An 18,308-nucleotide genomic window follows, 5' to 3' on the forward strand; every position below is an offset into this window, starting at 1 on the left:
CTCCTCTGTGTCTCAAAACCCATCTGTCATGGATGTATGGCTACATTTTAAACTGCTTCTTTACAAGTTTTGATTTCTCCACTTCCCCAGTCATATCACAGAATCTCTTCTTTTCAAACCCCCCGCTGGTTACCCCCTTCAGCTCCCCTCAGCTTAACATTTGGTACTGCTGTTTTAACTCCATCCAGATGCCAAGCCCCAATGAACAGAGTGGAGGAGAAATATAGTCTTGTGGAAACACTGCTCCTCATAAAACTCTACGTCCTGGGGTTTGATTTACACATAATGCCTCTTTATTATACTAAGAATTATACTACAGGTCAAGCCCTAGTGAGTAAAGTGGAAGTCTTAAAACCACAATAAATTTTGGCTGCTTAGAATATCATCAAGCTTGTCAAAAAGTCTTGAAAAAGAATGTAAACACATGCAAATTTAGATGCTAATTCATCTCCCAAAAATGACCCAGATTTGAATGTTTGCCAGGAAGCACGGTGGCACAACTGGTAGAGCTGCTGCCTCTCAGCGAGCAGGTCCCTGGCTCAAATCCTGATCCGGAGGCCTTTCTAGGTGGAGTTTGTATGTTCTCTCCGTGCATGCGTGGGTTTTCTCCGGGTACTCCGGTTTCCCCCCACACACCAAAAACATGCATGTTAGGCTGATTGGTAACTCTAAATTGTCCCTGGGTGTGAGTGAGAGAGTGAATGGTTGTTTGTCTCGTTTGTCTCTGTGTCCCTGTGATGAACTTGCGACCTGTCCAGGGTGTACCCCGCCCCTCGCACAGTGATTGCTGGACATGGGCACCGGCGACCCCCGTGACCCAAAATGGAAAAAGCGGGTAAAAGATAATGGATGGATGAATGTTTGCCAAGTACAAACTCAAGACTTAAAATCCTAGTGATGCATGATATTATTGACATGTATCGTATCGGCCGATATTCGTGCTAAAGTTCAATATCGGACATCAGCTATTCCATCAAAATAAGTCACCGATATAAGAGACGCTGTTTTTGTAGGGCAACCCAGTGAAAAAGATGCCTGCAATGCCAGCACAATATGATGACGTCATGCGCGCCTACCTGATCTGATCATGGTGGAGAGGAAAATTCTAAATGTCGGCGGTGTGGAAGGGTTTTTTTATGTTGAGGATGTCGGATTCTGAAAATTTTTGGACTACATCATCCCCAGTCTGCGATATTTTTCTGTCGTAGCCTTACCCGAGTTACAAGCCATCATTTATGACGTCATTGAGAAGCTAATAGCTGATAGCACTTGGGTGAGTTTTACCACAGACATTTGGACGTCGTGTTAGCCCTGTTAGCATGATTAGTCTTACGGCACAATAGATAGACAAAAACTTTAAACTTAAAAAGGCTGTCCTTCATGCACAAGAGTGCAGAGGATCCCACACTGCAGCTAGGAACCTGGAACAATCCTCTGCAGGAGAGACAGCATCACAGGTGACTAATGCTAATAAATAACATTTAACAATTTTCATTTAATATAAGTTAAAGTGCTATGCATATCATATGGCTGTTACTGAATATATGTCACCAGCTCTTACAGCTGTTACACAATTTTTGTAGCAAACAAGCTTAAATAAGAGGGCTGTGTTCTGACAAAGGAAAGTATATAAAATATCGGTATCGGTTATCGGCCAAATAAGTTTTAACATATTGGCATATCGGAAATCGTCCAAAAATTCAATATCGTGCATCCCTAGTTTATACAAAAATGAAAGCAAAGAGAAGACTATGCATTCCCACTGGTGGGGAGTATGTTTCCGATTAGCGTGATTAGTTTGTATTTGGGATTCAAAGCAGAGCGTTCATGTGAAGTCCACCAGAGCAGTGAGGCTGAAGCATGTCTGACTTAATGCAAAGCAGAAGAATCCGTTTCTAAAACTGGCTCACTCTGGGATTCCATACTGGTTGGTGGTGACAGGAGATTCCGGAGAGTTTTCCGGACTAGTCATTCCAGCTGCCCTCAGACATTAATGAAATAGCCAACATAATACCAGCGCAGTTTTATATAGCGCTATCACAAATTCTGTTAAAAGTGTCAACATTATACGAATTAAGTGACTGGAAGATCATTCAGAACTGGTGTTTAAAAAAATGCTTAAACTTTTTATTTCACACTAACTAAAGCCTGTTGTTGTGGGGTTACATGTTTCCTTCAGGCTTATCACAAATGTTTGACTTTCAGCAATCCAATCAACAACTACCTCATTGTTCGTACAATGTAGGTGGACTAAATTCTGCAATTGGATTTGGGCAGATTTAAGGACAATGGCACAGATTTAACAATTGTTCTGTGCTGGAACAAAATAAAAAAACGGTTAAATTGTTGAAATTTCTTAAGTGTCACCAGCAGTGGATTGCAATGAGGCTTGTGTCATTTAAAGACAATTATCTGTCCTGGAATCAATAATGTTAAAAAATACCAACTAAAAACTGACATGTTGGTTTCATCCAGGTGCATTTGAGGTCTGGTGAACAGTGGCTGCTAAGGACCGTCTCTAGTTCAGGAAACACTTCGTCCACGTTTTGCTTGATAAAACCAAATTGCACGCAAACATGCAATGTGTCGTCTGAAGACGTGAGGTAGCTTCAGGGAAAAATCAGGAAGAAGGAAGGAGGAAGACAGAGAGAATAATTGTACACACTCGCTCATGTGGGTTACCAAGAACTAAAAACGCTTTCCAAACACATGACTCCTTTGTAAGACCAGAACAGGCTCTGCAGTGCACCAAGTACACACTTATTCAGAGTCCACCTCCAGTTCACTCACACGGGCACATGCCTTTCTTTTTTTGTATAAAAGCAAAGTCTAGACAGGTGGGTTCTGTGCTATTTTTTCCCTTGATCTCAGTACTGATTTAAAGGGATACAACACTGGAAGACAGAGGAAAACTACATTTTCCTAAACAAGTGGGCAAAGTCTCATATCTTTGTAAACTAGTTTACTCTTTCACTGATAAAATGCAACAGAACGAACAAGCCAAGCCGTATGGTTTATAAAAAAGATGTTTGAGGAAATTTGCTGTCTTATTGAAGTATGGAAGGAAAAATAATTTATTTTATTGACATATATGAGGCAAAAGCAAACATTTTTTTAATCCCACAAAAATTTAGTTTGAATAATATGAGAATACTACTACAGTATGAATAATATGAGAATACTACTACAACAATTTTCCATTCAACTCTATTTCATCTATAGCTTGTATTGTGTCTCTTCCCCCTGAACAACCTGGTCCAGGCATCTTGAATGATTTCTGTTGAATAAAATGTAACTTACATGTGGAGTCATCCATCAGTGACCGGACTCAGACTGCATGGTAAAAATAGAGCAAAAACAAACAGAAAAGAGCGCAGCACCGCCAACAGTGAGCGCATAGCTAAAGGTCTACTGTCCGTGCTCCATCTCCATCTTGAGCCTTTCTTTCCACGACTTTCTCCCTCTGTGCCTCCCTCATGTGCTTGGCTCCTTCTCTTCACTTCTTTTGTCACTCTTCACAGCCCTTAGGGTATCCAGTGGTCAGAAAGCTGGAGTCAGCACACACCGAAACAGAGTTCAACCCTAATGCTGAAAACAGGGTACTAAGCCAAATATGTGCCTTGTATTGTTATCGTCATGATAAACTTTACTTTAAAAGCTAGCATGCGTCACTCTGCATTCAGGTGCGCTGCCTTTTGTTGTTGCCACATATTAATTAAAAGAAGAGGGGCAGTTTATAGAACCGTACAGGAGAGTTCAACACTTCAAGAACATAAGATATGCTGCAAAGTTTTAGCATTGCAAAGAACAATGAAAACCAATACTGAACCAAGAAATACATGTGTTGTGAGGAAGCTTTGGACCCTTGATTGCACTGGTCTGTGCTGTCTGTAACACGCTGGCTTTGTTTCTACACTGGCACATGTAAATGGGAAAGTTTTCATCACCTCCACTGTCTAGCACGGCCAAGTTTCCTCTTTTTTCTCACGTCATTTAAAAAAAAAAAAGGGTAAATGGTAAATGGACTGTCCTTATATAGCGCCTTTCTATCTTATGGAGATACTCAAAGCGCTTTACACTACAATCTGTGCCCTCATTTACTCATTCATACAGCACTCTACTAGATCTCTACAAAACTAATTGAACAATTATCACATTCATACACCGATGGGACATACATCGGAGGCAATTATTATTATCTATTGTGATTTGGTGCTATACAAATAAACTGAACTGAATTATTTTAATTCAGCAAAACCGTTTAGCAGCTTGCAGATGTCAAACCTGTGGAGGACTATTCAAATAAAGGTTAAATGAATTAACTACTGCGGGATCCTCTGATAAAAGAAGTCACACGAAAGGGAAGTTATTAAAACATGTTCCCTGGTTATTAGAAGGCGAAAACCATGAATTTCTGATTTTCAAAAGGCTTGTTATTTAAATGGTAGTTCATTTGTGACTTATTTCTTTAAAACATTAGTTTTTTGTTTTTTTCTGGTTCAGTAAAATCCTACTGCAGGTTATCAACACCACAGATGAGCAGCTTTGACTGAGCTTTAAGTGAAGATGGGTAGAAAATAGACACAGCAAAGAGGATGCAACTCTAGCTCATTAGCTATTAGCCTGATGATGATTCAATTTTTCACTATGGTGCAGAACAACAACAAACAGAGACCGAGGGTGTGCCCTCTCTGTGGATCCAGAGTCGAGAGACAGGATCAGAGACTGGAGCGAGGACAAAGGGTCAGTTAGTCGGTTTGTATCCACCGACACGGCAATTCCCTCATCCAGGAGAAGAGAGAAAGATTTTTTTGTTTGTTTGATCAGCAGAATGCTGTATGCATGTTTTAAACCCGAAGGGATCATAATCAGAAATCAAAACCATGCGTCATAATCTATTGTGGAACAGCTTTTGTGCGTGTTCATGATTGTACTGTTGTTGTCTGGTCCCATAATGTGGTTACTGCTTTTTATTTGACTAACACAAAACTTTTCCAGGAAGATACTGGAACTTGCACAAAGCAACAGAAATGAAAACTATTTAGCCATCCCTACAAAACTAACAGCCGAGGAGCAGAAAGCCTCAAAATAAAATCATTGTAACAGAAACATAGTTTAGAACCGAAACGGTCAAGATAAAACGTGGATATTACCTTAAATGCCACATAAATTCACTATAAACAAGCTGCCAAAAAGTGGCTTAATGTGTCTTCCATAACACTGTGGAAGACTTTTAAGTTGCATGGAGCAGTCGTGTAATGGTACTAAACTAAGAATGGACATACTTTATGAACACAAAAGTACACACTTATGCATACCGGTGTCCCATTTCTTCTTTCTGACCTCCTTCTTTCCACTCATTCCCATAAGCCATTTACAATGCTCCTATCAAGCTTTCTATGACGTTAAAGGGCAATAATGAAGGGAACAGTCTAATTTTATCAATTGACAGCCTATTCGAATGAGCTATTCATGCCATCCGAGAAGCTATGGAGATGAGTGGCAAATAATTTAGCCTTCTTCAAGTTATGGAGATAGATCTAAAATCCAAAGCTTTTAGAGGAAGAGGCAGGACTAGCTCAGCCAGTCCTAAATATCTAAAACAGCAGTGCTCAAAAGAATAGCAGACATTTTCCTGATGTGTACGCACGTAAATATGAACAAGCCTCAACAAGACTGGCTGTTCTTGCCAAACCCTTAGCAATGAGCCCTTCGTGTACCTCATGTAGGTGTGGATTTCTACAACAGGGTCAGCATTTTACGTGCACTTTTGCTATTTAAAGCGGTCAGATTAACTTGGACATCATCTAATTTACGCACGAGCTGTTTACATACATGATGCTTCCTACGAAATTAAACTGCGAATGGAAAAAGTTCAAAATCTGAAAATCTTTTATCCATCCATCCATCCATCCATCCATCCATTATCTTTACCCGCTTATTCCATTTTGGGTCACGGGGGTCGCTGGTGCCCATGTCCAGCAATCACTGTGTGAGGGGCGGGGTACACCCTGGACGGGTTGCAAGTCCATCACAGGGCCACATAGAGACAAACAAGACAAACAACCATTCACTCTCTCACTCACACCTAGGGACAATTTAGAGTTACCAATCAGCCTAACATGCATGTTTTTGGTCTGTGGGAGGAAACCAGAGCACCCCGAGAAAACCCACGCATGCACGGAGAGAACATGCAAACTCCACCCAGAAGGCCCCTGGACCGGGGTTTGAACCAAGGACCTGCTCGCTGAGAGGCAGCAGCTCTACCAGTTGCACCACCGTGCTGCCCTGAAAATCTTTTAGAATTATGAAATTAACATAAAAGATAATTTTACAATTTATAAGAGTACGTCTTTCGTCTGTCTCCAAAATATGACCAGTTTTGACAACAATTAAATATTTACCTCTTCAATGCTGACAAAGTCCACATTTTCGTTCTGACACTTGTATTAACGAGAAAAAACTTGAATCCCTCTAACGTTTAGGGGAATATATCAGTGATAAAGAGATTATAGCAAATTTGACTGTAATATGGTCGACCAAGCTGGACAATATAATCCCTTAAGGCTGCCACGAAACTGCCGATGTCTACATCATTCCACAGGTAGCTTCATACGCAGGTGCACCAGCTGCACACACAGACGACACGCTGCTAAGGGACTCATTTGAAATCACAATGCTGCCACAGCTCAGCCTGTTCCTCTGTCCTCATTCTGCCTTAGACCTAAAACAGTCCGAATCTGACGCAAAACCTAAAAAAAGGAACACAGAAATCCAAGAATAGTTTCAAAATGGACACAAAAACAAGGTTCCAAAGCCTTTGAGCATTTTTACAACTTTGTTTAGTCTTCCTAGAAGGTCAACCATCTTCACATTTTTTGCAATTTTTAAATATTGTCACAAGCTGAAAGATGAGGAAGTTAATCGCAGCACTGACTTCTACAAGTTTTCTCCCGAGTTCGTAAAAAACTAAACACAGGCGTGAGAAACTAAAGTTACTCAGTAATCCTAAACCAACCCCCAGCACAAAACATTTCTGATAAGATACAGACAGCCGGTCGACCGCAACCTCTGCAGTTTCTTTTGCTAAAACAGAAACTTATTTAGTTATAAATCAAAAATAAGAAGTTCATACGAAACTTACTCATTTCCTGTCACACCAGTGTCAAAATAAATTAACCTTTGCCCACTACTTTATCTCTGTGACACTAACATCTTGTAAAATTTCCGGCAGATTTTAGTTGTGTGGTTATTACAGGAGTTTATTAATGTCACATTAGTAAACAAACAAACTTGATCTTTAATGTAGTTGGTTTGTTGCATACTGTGTCACATTACAATAAAGGGGACAAAACGCTCATGGATAAAACAAATGACTCTGCAGACTTGTAAAACACACAGCCGATAAAAGTGATTTTCACAATGCTGCTGAGGACTAGAATAAATGTGAGAACATTATTAATCACATTAGCAGTCTCACCTAGTCACTCACACAGCTACAAATGGGCTAGTGATCTTTTTATCTAGTTTCCCACACATATGTCTGTCCGGATGTGTGGACAGTTAAACTCAAAGCTGAGCTGAATGGTAACTGGTATTCCTTCCCCTCCCCCTTCTTATCCTCAACCACTGTCAGATCTGTAGCGGTGCTTTGGGAGCACAAACCATTAGCAGGGGGCCATATGGTCCTTTTCTTTCAAAGGATGGCAGTGAGCCATTCTGTAGGCTGCCCGAGTGTTTTGAAGCATCTTAAGGAGGTGTGGGTAGGAACAAAACAAAAGACTATGCTAATGCTTGGTAGGTACAAGTGTGTCAGACCTCAGATAACGTGTAAAACTGCAAACATCCTATGTATACTTGATGCATCATGTAACCATGATGACCCTTGTTTGCGTTCTCTGGTTTGACTTTTTTTTTTAATTCACTCCTGGATGTGTGAACATGAACATGTGGGTGTTACTGTGACAAAAGGAAAAGCTTTATGTCATATTACTGATCTCAGACATATCTAAAAGAGAACAAATAAGGCGACACATTTCACATGAGTTCAGGTGTTTTACCGGTATTGTATTGTTAGTTAGAAACACTGAATATGTGCAGCAATGCATTTACGTCTGTCGAGGGAGAAAAACAACCCCACAATGGTCAATAAAACTTGACCTAAGTTCTCTTGTAGTGCTTCATTATGGATGTTATTCAGCCATAAAACGTGTCCCATACAGAACATAAAACATCAGTAGTGATCAAGTGGTTCTGCTGTTGCCTCTCTTGTGGACAGCTCGGGCTGGTGTCTGTCAGAGAGCACACAAATCAATGAGTCGTGCTTATTCAAACAAAAAACAACTGGCTCCTGTCATGTGTCAGATAGAATATTTGTCCCTGGGCTGGCAGGGAACATTCAACTGCATAATAATAATAATTAAAAAAAAAGCTTAATTGTCAGCTCATCCACTGAAAACATCCTGTTATGATATGACTGTACAGCCCAACATCATAATCCTTGATTGTCCAGCCTGAAGCTACCACATATTAACTTCATTTTACAAGTAGTGCCTGGCACATTACACATATCCTTCCAAAGATAACCCATCATTTGTTACGAACTTGAGCTTTTACATTAAAGCACCAGCCGCAGAGGCTCTACTTCTTCCACAGTGCTCATTTAACGTACCTTCCTCTGGGGTCATTGTTCTGTTGTAATCCTCCGCGACGCAACCGACTGCTGGAAAATTCAGTTTTATAACCTCGTTCCAAGTTGTTCCTTTCTTTTCTCCGTTGATGGAAGCAATAATGGCTCGTATCAAAACAGAGCAGCTAGCAAACCCGTGGATTCCCAGGCAGACAAAGCTCAGACTTCTTAAATTTTCTTTTGAGGGCTTGAAGCCGGGGTGGAAAGAACGTGAAACACACCCAGGAAAAAAAAAATAAAAAAAATAAATCACATCCTTATAAAAAAACAAAAACAGAATGGCTCGTTGTCGCTTCTAAGAATAAAAAGAATGTCTTATAGGTTCACTCTGGTAAGAGGCTGTGTTGTTTCAGACTGGCTAACCAGCTAGCCTGTCGCTACTTCCTTTCTCCTTGTCTTGATAACAGCAGCAGTCAGAGCGAAAAGTTGAGGCAAACGGCTGCAGATTGAATGAAGGCGCCCTGTCGCTCCGCGGCGTCTCCAACGCAGCAGCGCCCCCTGCAGGAGCACAGCGGCGGTGCAACAGGGGAAGACGTTGCCCCCAGGGGGGTAAAGGCTACAAATCATGCAATTTAATTTTTAATTAACTGTGAGTATCTTGTATTATGAATTATTTTTCATTTTATTATTTTATAATAATACTGGTACCACCATTCTTTCCACTGTTAGAATGACTACATGATTCCTTTTTTTTTTTTTTTAATTATTCCTTTTTCACATTCTAAATGTTTTAAATGTGCGGTATTTGTAGTTGTAAAAGTTTATGTAAATACATGGTATTTATATATATTTTTTAATGTTGGTATTTTTTTTATTTAAATAGTGTTCACTTTTTTATTTGTTGATCATATGCTTTTTTCTTCTTCTTTCGGCTTTTCCCTCTTCAGGGGTCTCCACGGCGAGTCATCCTCCTCCACCTCACTCTGTCCTCTGCATCCTCTGTCCTCACTCCAACTACCTCCATGTCCTCTCTAACTGCATCCATATATCTCCTCTTTGTCTTTTTCCTGGCAGCTGCATTCCTAACATCCTTCTACCAATATACTCACTGTCCCTCCTATGGACAAACCATCTCAGTCTGGCCTCTCTAACTTTATGTGCCAGTTGTTCAACCTGTGCTGTACCTCTGATTATCTCATTGATCACATGCTATATTAAATAATTAGAACTTAATTAATTAGCCATACTAATTAATAATATTAGCCAGCATCTATACTGGCTTTCTTCCTTCTTTAAATAGATACAGTAACTTTACTAAATGGCATTTATAATGTATGGTTGTTAGGATTGTACAGTGCCTTGAAATAACTTCTGTGGTGGCTTGGCACAAATTTAATAAATACACTGAATTGAATTGAACTTCTTTATCTATATGGTAGGCTGTAAATTTGTTTGTGTCAAACTCAGCTACACAAGGGCACCAAAATTAAAAACTTGATCCAAGCCAAGGGTCAATCTCATTCAATATTTATTGAATAAATTTGTGTTAAACTTGGTTTTAGATGTCTGCTCTTTACTATCAATACTATCACACTGCAAATTTCCCTCTTTGGAGACAATTAAAGCAAGGCTTTTATTATCTTATTTTATTGTAACAAACTATTATTCTAATGAAATGCAAATAATCTTTTTCCAATGACATTTTATGTTGTTTAGAATAAACATATCTAACTTAATTAATATTTTTAATCACATTTAAAATGCCCATTCATATGTACTTTCTCACAATTTATCAAACCAGTAAAACAAAACAAACAAACACACATAAAAAAACCACCTTACTAAAATTTTGAACTTTGGAGATTTGACTGAAATAGTGACAGAATACAGGGACAATGTAATTAAAGCAGACTCTCTGTTGCTGGGACACACATTAATTCAAGTTTGCTCAAAAGTTTACTATCTGTCATGAGAAGATTTTTTGTTGAGGCAGAATGAGAAGCATTAGAGATTCAACCCATCACAAATGGGTAGGTTGGATCAAATACATTTAAAATACCACATTGGGGCCAGAAAAACTGTTACTAAGGGCCAGATTTGGCCCACGGGCCTTGATCTGACACGTTTATCCTGCATGGTTAAAATCACCAACCACCGACTGGAGGAAGTTCTCGACAAAATAGCCTTCATTTATATTTTGTCAGAACATAACTGTTTCTGTCTAAACATTTCAAAGATGTGTAAAACTTAATACATTTTGTTTGTTTTTCTTACTTATAATTTAGAAGGCATTAATAAATGCTTACTACATTTGACTATAAAACCTAAGATTCTGTCACAAAACTGTAAGCAGAGTTTATTTATATTCATTTATTTATTTGAATTATTAGAAGTTGTAAGTCTGCAATTTGCTTAGTAGCACCCGGCACTGAATTTGGAGTGAAATGTTTTATCCACTCACGTGAAGTCAGTTTAATACATTTATTTGATTGTTAATTAGGATCTTTTTTTTCCTATCATCGCATTGCATATATCTGAAACGTATGTTATCTTCAACAAGCCATAACGTTGAGTGCTTTTGCCAAGTAACTTGTAATGTTACATTATGACCACCAGATGTCGCTCTCGTCTTTGTTTTTATTTAAACAGACCATACAAGTACAAGGACGCACGACTTTAATGGATCATAATTTGTTCACCATAAACACAGTATATAATTTTCACCTTACAAATTCTAAATGTGCAAAATGTTTTGCAGCATCTGATAGAAATAGATTATTTTATAAAGTAAATGCGAAACAGCATGCAATAAATGTTTAATTGGACATAAAACAGAACGAAAGGCAATTTTCCTGCATATTTAATTAGAAAATGTGATACTTTACATTTTATATTAGCATTTTTTTAGTATGCTAAACGTAATGGCTGGTGCTCCAGTACATTTTAATGAAGTTTGGGGCAACTGGCGACAAATTTGGATATAACTCAGCCGTTTTTAGTCTTATTAGGCAAAAATTTGGTATGTCATTAGACATGAGCAAAACACCACATACTTATATGAACAAAAAATATATATATTTTTGCCAAAGTTAAATCAAAAATGGCACAAACTCTCCAATTTTTTTTACATTTTAGGCTCAAAACAGGTGTGGTAGGAGCAAAAAGTGACCAATTCGTACCAGTTTATCTAGTGCCAAGTCACACTCTCATGGACAGAAACTGGAAGTTGGTTCCACAAGAGATGAGTCTGATAACTGAAAGATCTTCCTCCCATTCTGCTTTTAGAAACTCTAGGAACCACAAATAAACCTGCAGTCTGATAGCAAAATGCTCTGTTTGGAAAATATGGAATCAAAAGATCTGGAAGATAAGATGGAGCTAGGTTGTTAAGAGCTTTGTAGGTTAGAAGTAAGATTTTAAATTTTATTCTGAAAGTGACAATGAGTCAGTGGAGAGAAGCTAAAACTGGAGAGATATGACCTCTCCTTTTCACTCCCATCAGAACGCTAACAGCAGTATGTTGGATCAACTGAAAACTTTTAAATAATTTTTTGGACACCCAGAAAATAAAGAATTGTCCAGTCTAGGAGTGATAAATGCGCAGTGGGACAAGGTATTTCTGATTATAGTAACGCTGTTGAAGTGGTCCTGGTAACCGTTTTAATGTTAAGAGTTAAAAGGACACATCCTGATTACCAAGGTTCTTCACATTTGAACAGGAGTCCAAAATAATAACATCCAAAAGAAGTGAAAGGCTGCAAAGTTTGTTCCAGAGATGCTTAGGTCCAAAAACAAAAACTCTATCTTGTCTGAGTAGAAAACTAAAAGTCATCCAGGTTTATATGTCTTTAAAGGCATGTTTGTAATAAGTAACTGATTGGATTCATCAGGTTTCATGGATTTTGATGTGACAACCCAGTTTTCAGAAGGAAACTTTCAGCACACCAAAATGGAAATGGGTATTTCTCTTAGTTTTCAAGTTATTCTGCTCACAACACAGACAAACAGGTGGATAGTGGGACAGAGGGTATTTCCAATTACCTATAGCTGCATAATGGGGGACAAGCGTGGGTTCTGTTCCAGCCAAGGAATACTGGATCTAGAGTCTTCAAGTGGGCATGGGAGCTCGCCCAACCAGTCTACTTGTGTTTTGTGCACTTAAAGAAGACATTGAACTGTTCTCTGAGGTACGCTGTGGGAGGTGCCTCATGAGTGTGAGATTGGGGGGTCTATTGTCACAAGCCATTCAGTCTCTATACAAAGAGTTTGTAAGTCTGTTTCACATTGACAACAAGTCAGAGCCCTTCAGTGTCAAAGTCCGCCAGACTTGCCCTTTGTCACCAATTCTGTTCATAATTTTTATGGATGGAATACCTCGCTGCAGCCGGGCGGCAGAAGGAGTCTTGTTCGGTCACCTCAGGATGTCATCTCTGCTATATGTGGACGATGTAGTCCTGTTATTTTGCCGCGATGCCCTTCTCTGCAGGAGGACTAGCATTAGCAGGACAGATTCAAAACTTCCAGGCCAAAATTAGCATTAGCAAGGCACAATATCAGCAACAAGCAAAGCAGAATTAACATTACCACGTGCATTTTTCGCATAAAAATGCTAAATTTGAAATCAAAAAGCTTGTTTTCAAAGAGCTGGACGAGGCTCCGTTTTTAATGAGATAAAAACTGACAAAAAGCTCAAAACGTACAAAGCGCACAAATACCACTATTTATAGGAGTATTGTCCTAACTAGTACTACTTACTGATTTAGAAAAATAAATACAATGTAAAATGAGAAAAGTAATGAAAAACGTTGAAGGTGGAGGAAATAAGAAATCAACAACGAAGAGAAACAGAAAAAACAATTCTGTAGATGCTCAGCAGTCACACAATTAAACAATCTGTACTACCTAACAATCATGTCTGCTTATTGTTTTCCCTCTTGAGCAACTTTTTTGTACTGTACGTGAGGAGTGCTCAGTAAAGCGTTTCCTTCCACTCCAACCAAATGTAGTCTGTTAATAGGTGTTACCCCCACAACAGACATGCAAACGGTTCACACCCACGCCACGTGCAGTTAACCTTTGTTTCAGGACCAGGTGGTCCCAAAACTGAAGCTGACAGAAAGCTCTTGGGGTGAAAATCAATAAATAAAACAAGACATAGGCTCACATTGGTTCAAATTAGAATTTACACATGTAAAAAGCACACACATACACACACACACACACACATGTGGTTGAAACTTCACACTTTGTGGCTACAGCGGTGCTTGAATTCCAATTTTCAGCGAAAGGGCGTTTTCAACAGTCGTGGGTGTATTTTTACACCTCAAAGATGTGTATTTTCCAAAAATCTTTTTATTCATTTTATTTTCTAACAGTAATCTCACCATTTTATCCAACTTAATTATCCTGCACCAACTTGTTACACACGTTTGCTTGTATATGCACATGTTTCTTACGCCTCAAGACTGACAAAAGAAGTTGTGTCTGTAAGTAGCTGCTTTAAGGAATGCACGGATATACCTGCCTTATGACAAGACAGATGATGTAGGTCAAGTGTGTCTGGCAGCTATTTGCAGCTTTGCAGCTTCGTTACAACACTGGGAACATCTCAGACGAAGGCACCATTTCCACATGTAAAGGAGACAAATGGGTGTATTGAAAGAAACAAGATACTACTTCATGCACGTTTCATATAAGGAAGAGACATATTGGAAGAAACTGAGCATGAAAAGAGACATCTGCTTTTAGATGCAATAGCTCCTAATTTTAGTCCAGCCCGTTCTTTAATTTTTGATAAATTATACTTATGTGGTGCAATTACTGCCCACTTTGTTGGAAATTTGAAATCTATTATGTTTTCAGTACATGCTCAGCCGCTGATTCTGGTTTTGCTCAAGTTTTGTCAATGTCAATTTATTTATAAAGCACATAAAAACAACAAAAGCTGACCAAAGTGTTTTACAGTTAAGACAGATAAAAAGAATACATCTAGTGCCACTCAAAAACATCCATCCATCCATCCATCCATCCATTATCTTTACCCGTTTGTTCCATTTTGGGTCACGGGGGTCGCTGGTGCCCATGTCCAGCAGTCACTGTGCGAGGGGCGGGGTACACCCTGGACGGGTCGCAAGTCCATCACAGGGACACATAGAGACAAACGAGACAAACAAACATTCACTCTCTCACTCACACCTAGGGACAATTTAGAGTTACCAATCAGCCTAACATGCATGTTTTTGGACTGTGGGAGGAAACCGGAGTACCCGGAGAAAACCCACGCATGCACGGAGAGAACATGCAAACTCCACCCAGAAAGGCCCCTGGACCGGGGTTTGAACCAGGGACCTGCTCGCTGAGAGGCAGCAGCTCTACCAGTTGTGCCACCGTGCTGCCCACTCAAAAACATAAGAAAGTTAAAAATTAAACTACAACAATAAAAATCAGCTCAAAAGTTTGTTCTCTGACTCTGCATGGAGCAAATGCCAAGGAGCACAGACGAGCAAAGATTTAAGTGTTTTGAAGGTAGTTTCTTGGTTATGGAGTCTAGTGTGGTCTACTGGTGCATGCAGAATGACCTCGTATGTTTGTTATGGGTAAAGTTTGTGTTTGAGATTAAAGTAGTTGCAGACTGTGTGCAATTGCATGTGGTTCATGGTTATATGATGCAGGGCATGGTGTGATTATGATGTAACTGTGATCTGGATACCCACAGCAAGAACTACAGCTGTGTGTTGAGATACAGTGGAACCTTTTATCTGCAGGGAGGGGCATCTTTTTTTTTTTTTCGATGTTATGGGAGTTCCTGTTTTTTTTTTTCTTGCTCATTTTCTGAGAAACAGAAAAACTGTAAATGTGGCCCTTCTGAAATAATGGCTTGGTGCCATTGTAAGTGCAAGTCTTGCCACATATCCTTAAAACTATTGAGTCATGCTTATTTACAAAAGATGCACTTCAGACTGAGGGTGGATCTGTTTTGAAACATGCTTTCCTGCAAATATTATCAAGTTATGTTGAGGAATAAGCAATCACACCTGCACAACAATCTGAAAAATGATCTCAGGCCTGAGAAATTATAATTATTATTTTATTTTTTTTAAGAAAATATGTTAACCTCTTTGCATGTATTTAAGTTAATAATAATAATAATAAACGCTGAGTGTCACTGTGTACTGTTTAAATTGTGGGCAGCTGTGAAACCATCACAGCTGCTGTGTTCCTTTACAAAAGCGGTGGAGGAGAAGTGATGGCAATCTGATTATTGTGTATTTGGGTGGAGCATGAGACTCCTCTACTCTCTCCGGCTTACTTCCCCCAACAAAAACGTGCTGCAAAAACCTCAAGTCGGTGACATCGACGCTGTCACACACCATCAGCATCACCACCAGCAGCCCGAGTGAGTACTCTACTGACTTCAACCTGCAGATAGTCGGATTACTTGTAGAAAAACATCATAAAACACAATTAAGACGTGCCATATTATGTTTAAAGTAATTTCTGGAGGATGTTTTATTAAAGAGTTTTTTTTTAAATTAGACATTCATTTTAAAATAAAAAAAAAGAATAGAAAAATGTAACTGATATGTATCTTTTTTGACAATGAGTTATCATAATTCAATAAAAAGAGTATTTTTCCTCATTGCTGTTGCAAACAGCATGTTTCAGCCATGTGGGGGTTTAAATGCCCTCCTGATCACTCATCTTGTGTTAACCACTAGGAGGAGAATGAGGCGCATGAGGGCGATATTTAAATCCTGCCTTTTAAATTGTTTCAACGTCTGAGAGCTGGAGGATGATTTCTATGCATTTAGGTGCCATTTTTAAATTAAATTGAATGAAATCATTCTTTTTTCTTATCTCAGGTGTGTGTTGAGCTCCACTGGTTAGAGTGTGCTGGCAGCCTGTTTGGTCACAGGAGGTCCACACTCATTTCCGTGCAGCTCCGTACCAGCAGTCCTCGATCCTCCAGTCGTCACCATGGACGTCCTCTCCTTCCTCACCTCGCCTTCCTCCTGCCCCCATTTGTACCACAGTGCCTCCACCAACACCACGCCACCAAACGTGAGCACTGCAGGGGTCAGCCATGTGATCCTGAGGCATTACAACTACACGGGCCGCCTGCAGAACAGGACCATATCCAACACCCAGAGCCCCATCAGCGCCTCCACGGCTGTTTTCCTGTTTGTCAGCGTCTTCATCGTTCTGGAGAACCTCCTGGTGCTGGTGGCTGTCCTATCCCGCATTCGCCACAGCCGCCGCTGGGTTTACGTCTGCATCGCCAACATCACACTCAGCGACCTCCTCACCGGTGCTGCCTATGTGGTCAACATCTGCATGTCCGGCAGCCAGACGTTCCGCCTCACCCCGGCTCTCTGGCTCTTCAGAGAGGGCCTGCTGTTTGTCGCCTTGGCAGCCTCCATCTTCAGTTTGCTGCTGATCGCCATGGAGCGATACACCACCATGATGAAGCCGCTGCCCCAAAAGTCAACCACGAAGAGCTACTATCGGATCTATGGCTTGGTGGCGCTTTGCTGGGTTTTGGCGCTGGTGATTGGTTTCCTCCCATTGCTCGGATGGAACTGTGTGTGCAGCCTGGACGGATGCTCCACTCTCCTCCCACTCTACTCCAAGACGTACATCCTTTTCTCCCTGGTTATCTTCTTACTCATCCTCCTGGCTATCGGCGTGCTCTATGGTGCCATCTACAGCCACGTACACAGGAGTGCACAGCTGGGCCCCCAGCGCAGTCGCAAACGCTCCATGAGTCTATTAAAAACTGTGATCACCATCGTGGCCGTGTTCATGATCTGCTGGGGGCCCCTGTTCGTGCTGCTTCTGGTGGATTTTTTCTGTGCTTCCCGGCAGTGCTCGCTGCTGTTCAGCGCTGATTTTTGCATCATGCTGGCTGTGCTCAACTCGGGCCTGAACCCCGTTATCTACGCTCTGGGCAGTAGCGACATGAGGAAGGCCATGGTCGAGCTGCTGTGCTGCTGCCTCTGCCGCCCGCAGAAGTTCATCTCCAAGGAGACGAGCAGCACCTCAGAAAGCAGAAGGGACAGTCTGAGGAACAGTTTTAACAAGGTCAGAAATCTGAGCGTGGCCTCGCCGCCATCAACCCCGAGCAAGCCTCGCAAGCCAACCAGAAAGTGCAGGCTGAGCACCACAACCAGCTGCCTGTCAGTTTCAAGTGGTTAAAACCACAAAGTGCTCCCCTCCCAAGCATACGAGACCTGTGTGCACTGGCACACATCTAACCGTTTCCTTTGAGTTTTGCTATGAATGTTCACTGCACTGATGACATGTTTGAAGAAAAACAGCTTGAGATGAGACTTTATTCTTGAAAATATGAATTTATCTTTGACTTGGCAATATTAATGGGACTTGTTTTGTATTTGTTTCATAAAGGATTGGTTTTATCAATGCTTTTCACACATGCTGTATTTTAAGACTGTATTTTTATTTTTTTATTTGAACATTTGAATAAAATATGTATTTTTAATGGGTTTTGGATGCAGAAAATTATCTTTGAGATTTCGTGTTGTAAATTGTTGTAGGTTTGTATGAAATAAGTGAAAATATTAATAAAATCTATTTTGCACAATAGTTGACTAAACATGTATACTGTATACCTGTATAAACACACACACACTACAAATATATATATATATATTATATTATA

General features: G+C 40.1%; 1 protein-coding gene across 1 annotated transcript; it reads left to right on the forward strand.

Annotated features, from left to right (window-relative positions):
• The first annotated feature begins 16,606 nt into the window (after positions 1 to 16,606).
• s1pr4 (sphingosine-1-phosphate receptor 4) lies at positions 16,607 to 17,824 on the forward strand. Its single transcript, XM_037674643.1, has one exon. The coding sequence runs from the start codon at positions 16,607 to 16,609 to the stop codon at positions 17,822 to 17,824; it is 1,218 nt and encodes a 405-aa protein (XP_037530571.1).
• Positions 17,825 to 18,308: the final 484 nt, after the last annotated feature.

The sequence above is a fragment of the Nematolebias whitei genome, chromosome 3, assembly GCF_014905685.2.
Source record: "Nematolebias whitei isolate Nwh7 chromosome 3, NemWhi1, whole genome shotgun sequence".
In the NCBI taxonomy this organism is placed as follows: Eukaryota; Metazoa; Chordata; class Actinopteri; order Cyprinodontiformes; family Rivulidae; genus Nematolebias; species Nematolebias whitei.

What these genes read in the sequence shown, in the direction of transcription:
- s1pr4 (XM_037674643.1), top strand. Translation starts at nt 16,607, where the DNA reads ATGGACGTCCTCTCCTTCCTCACCTCGCCTTCCTCCTGCCCCCATTTG.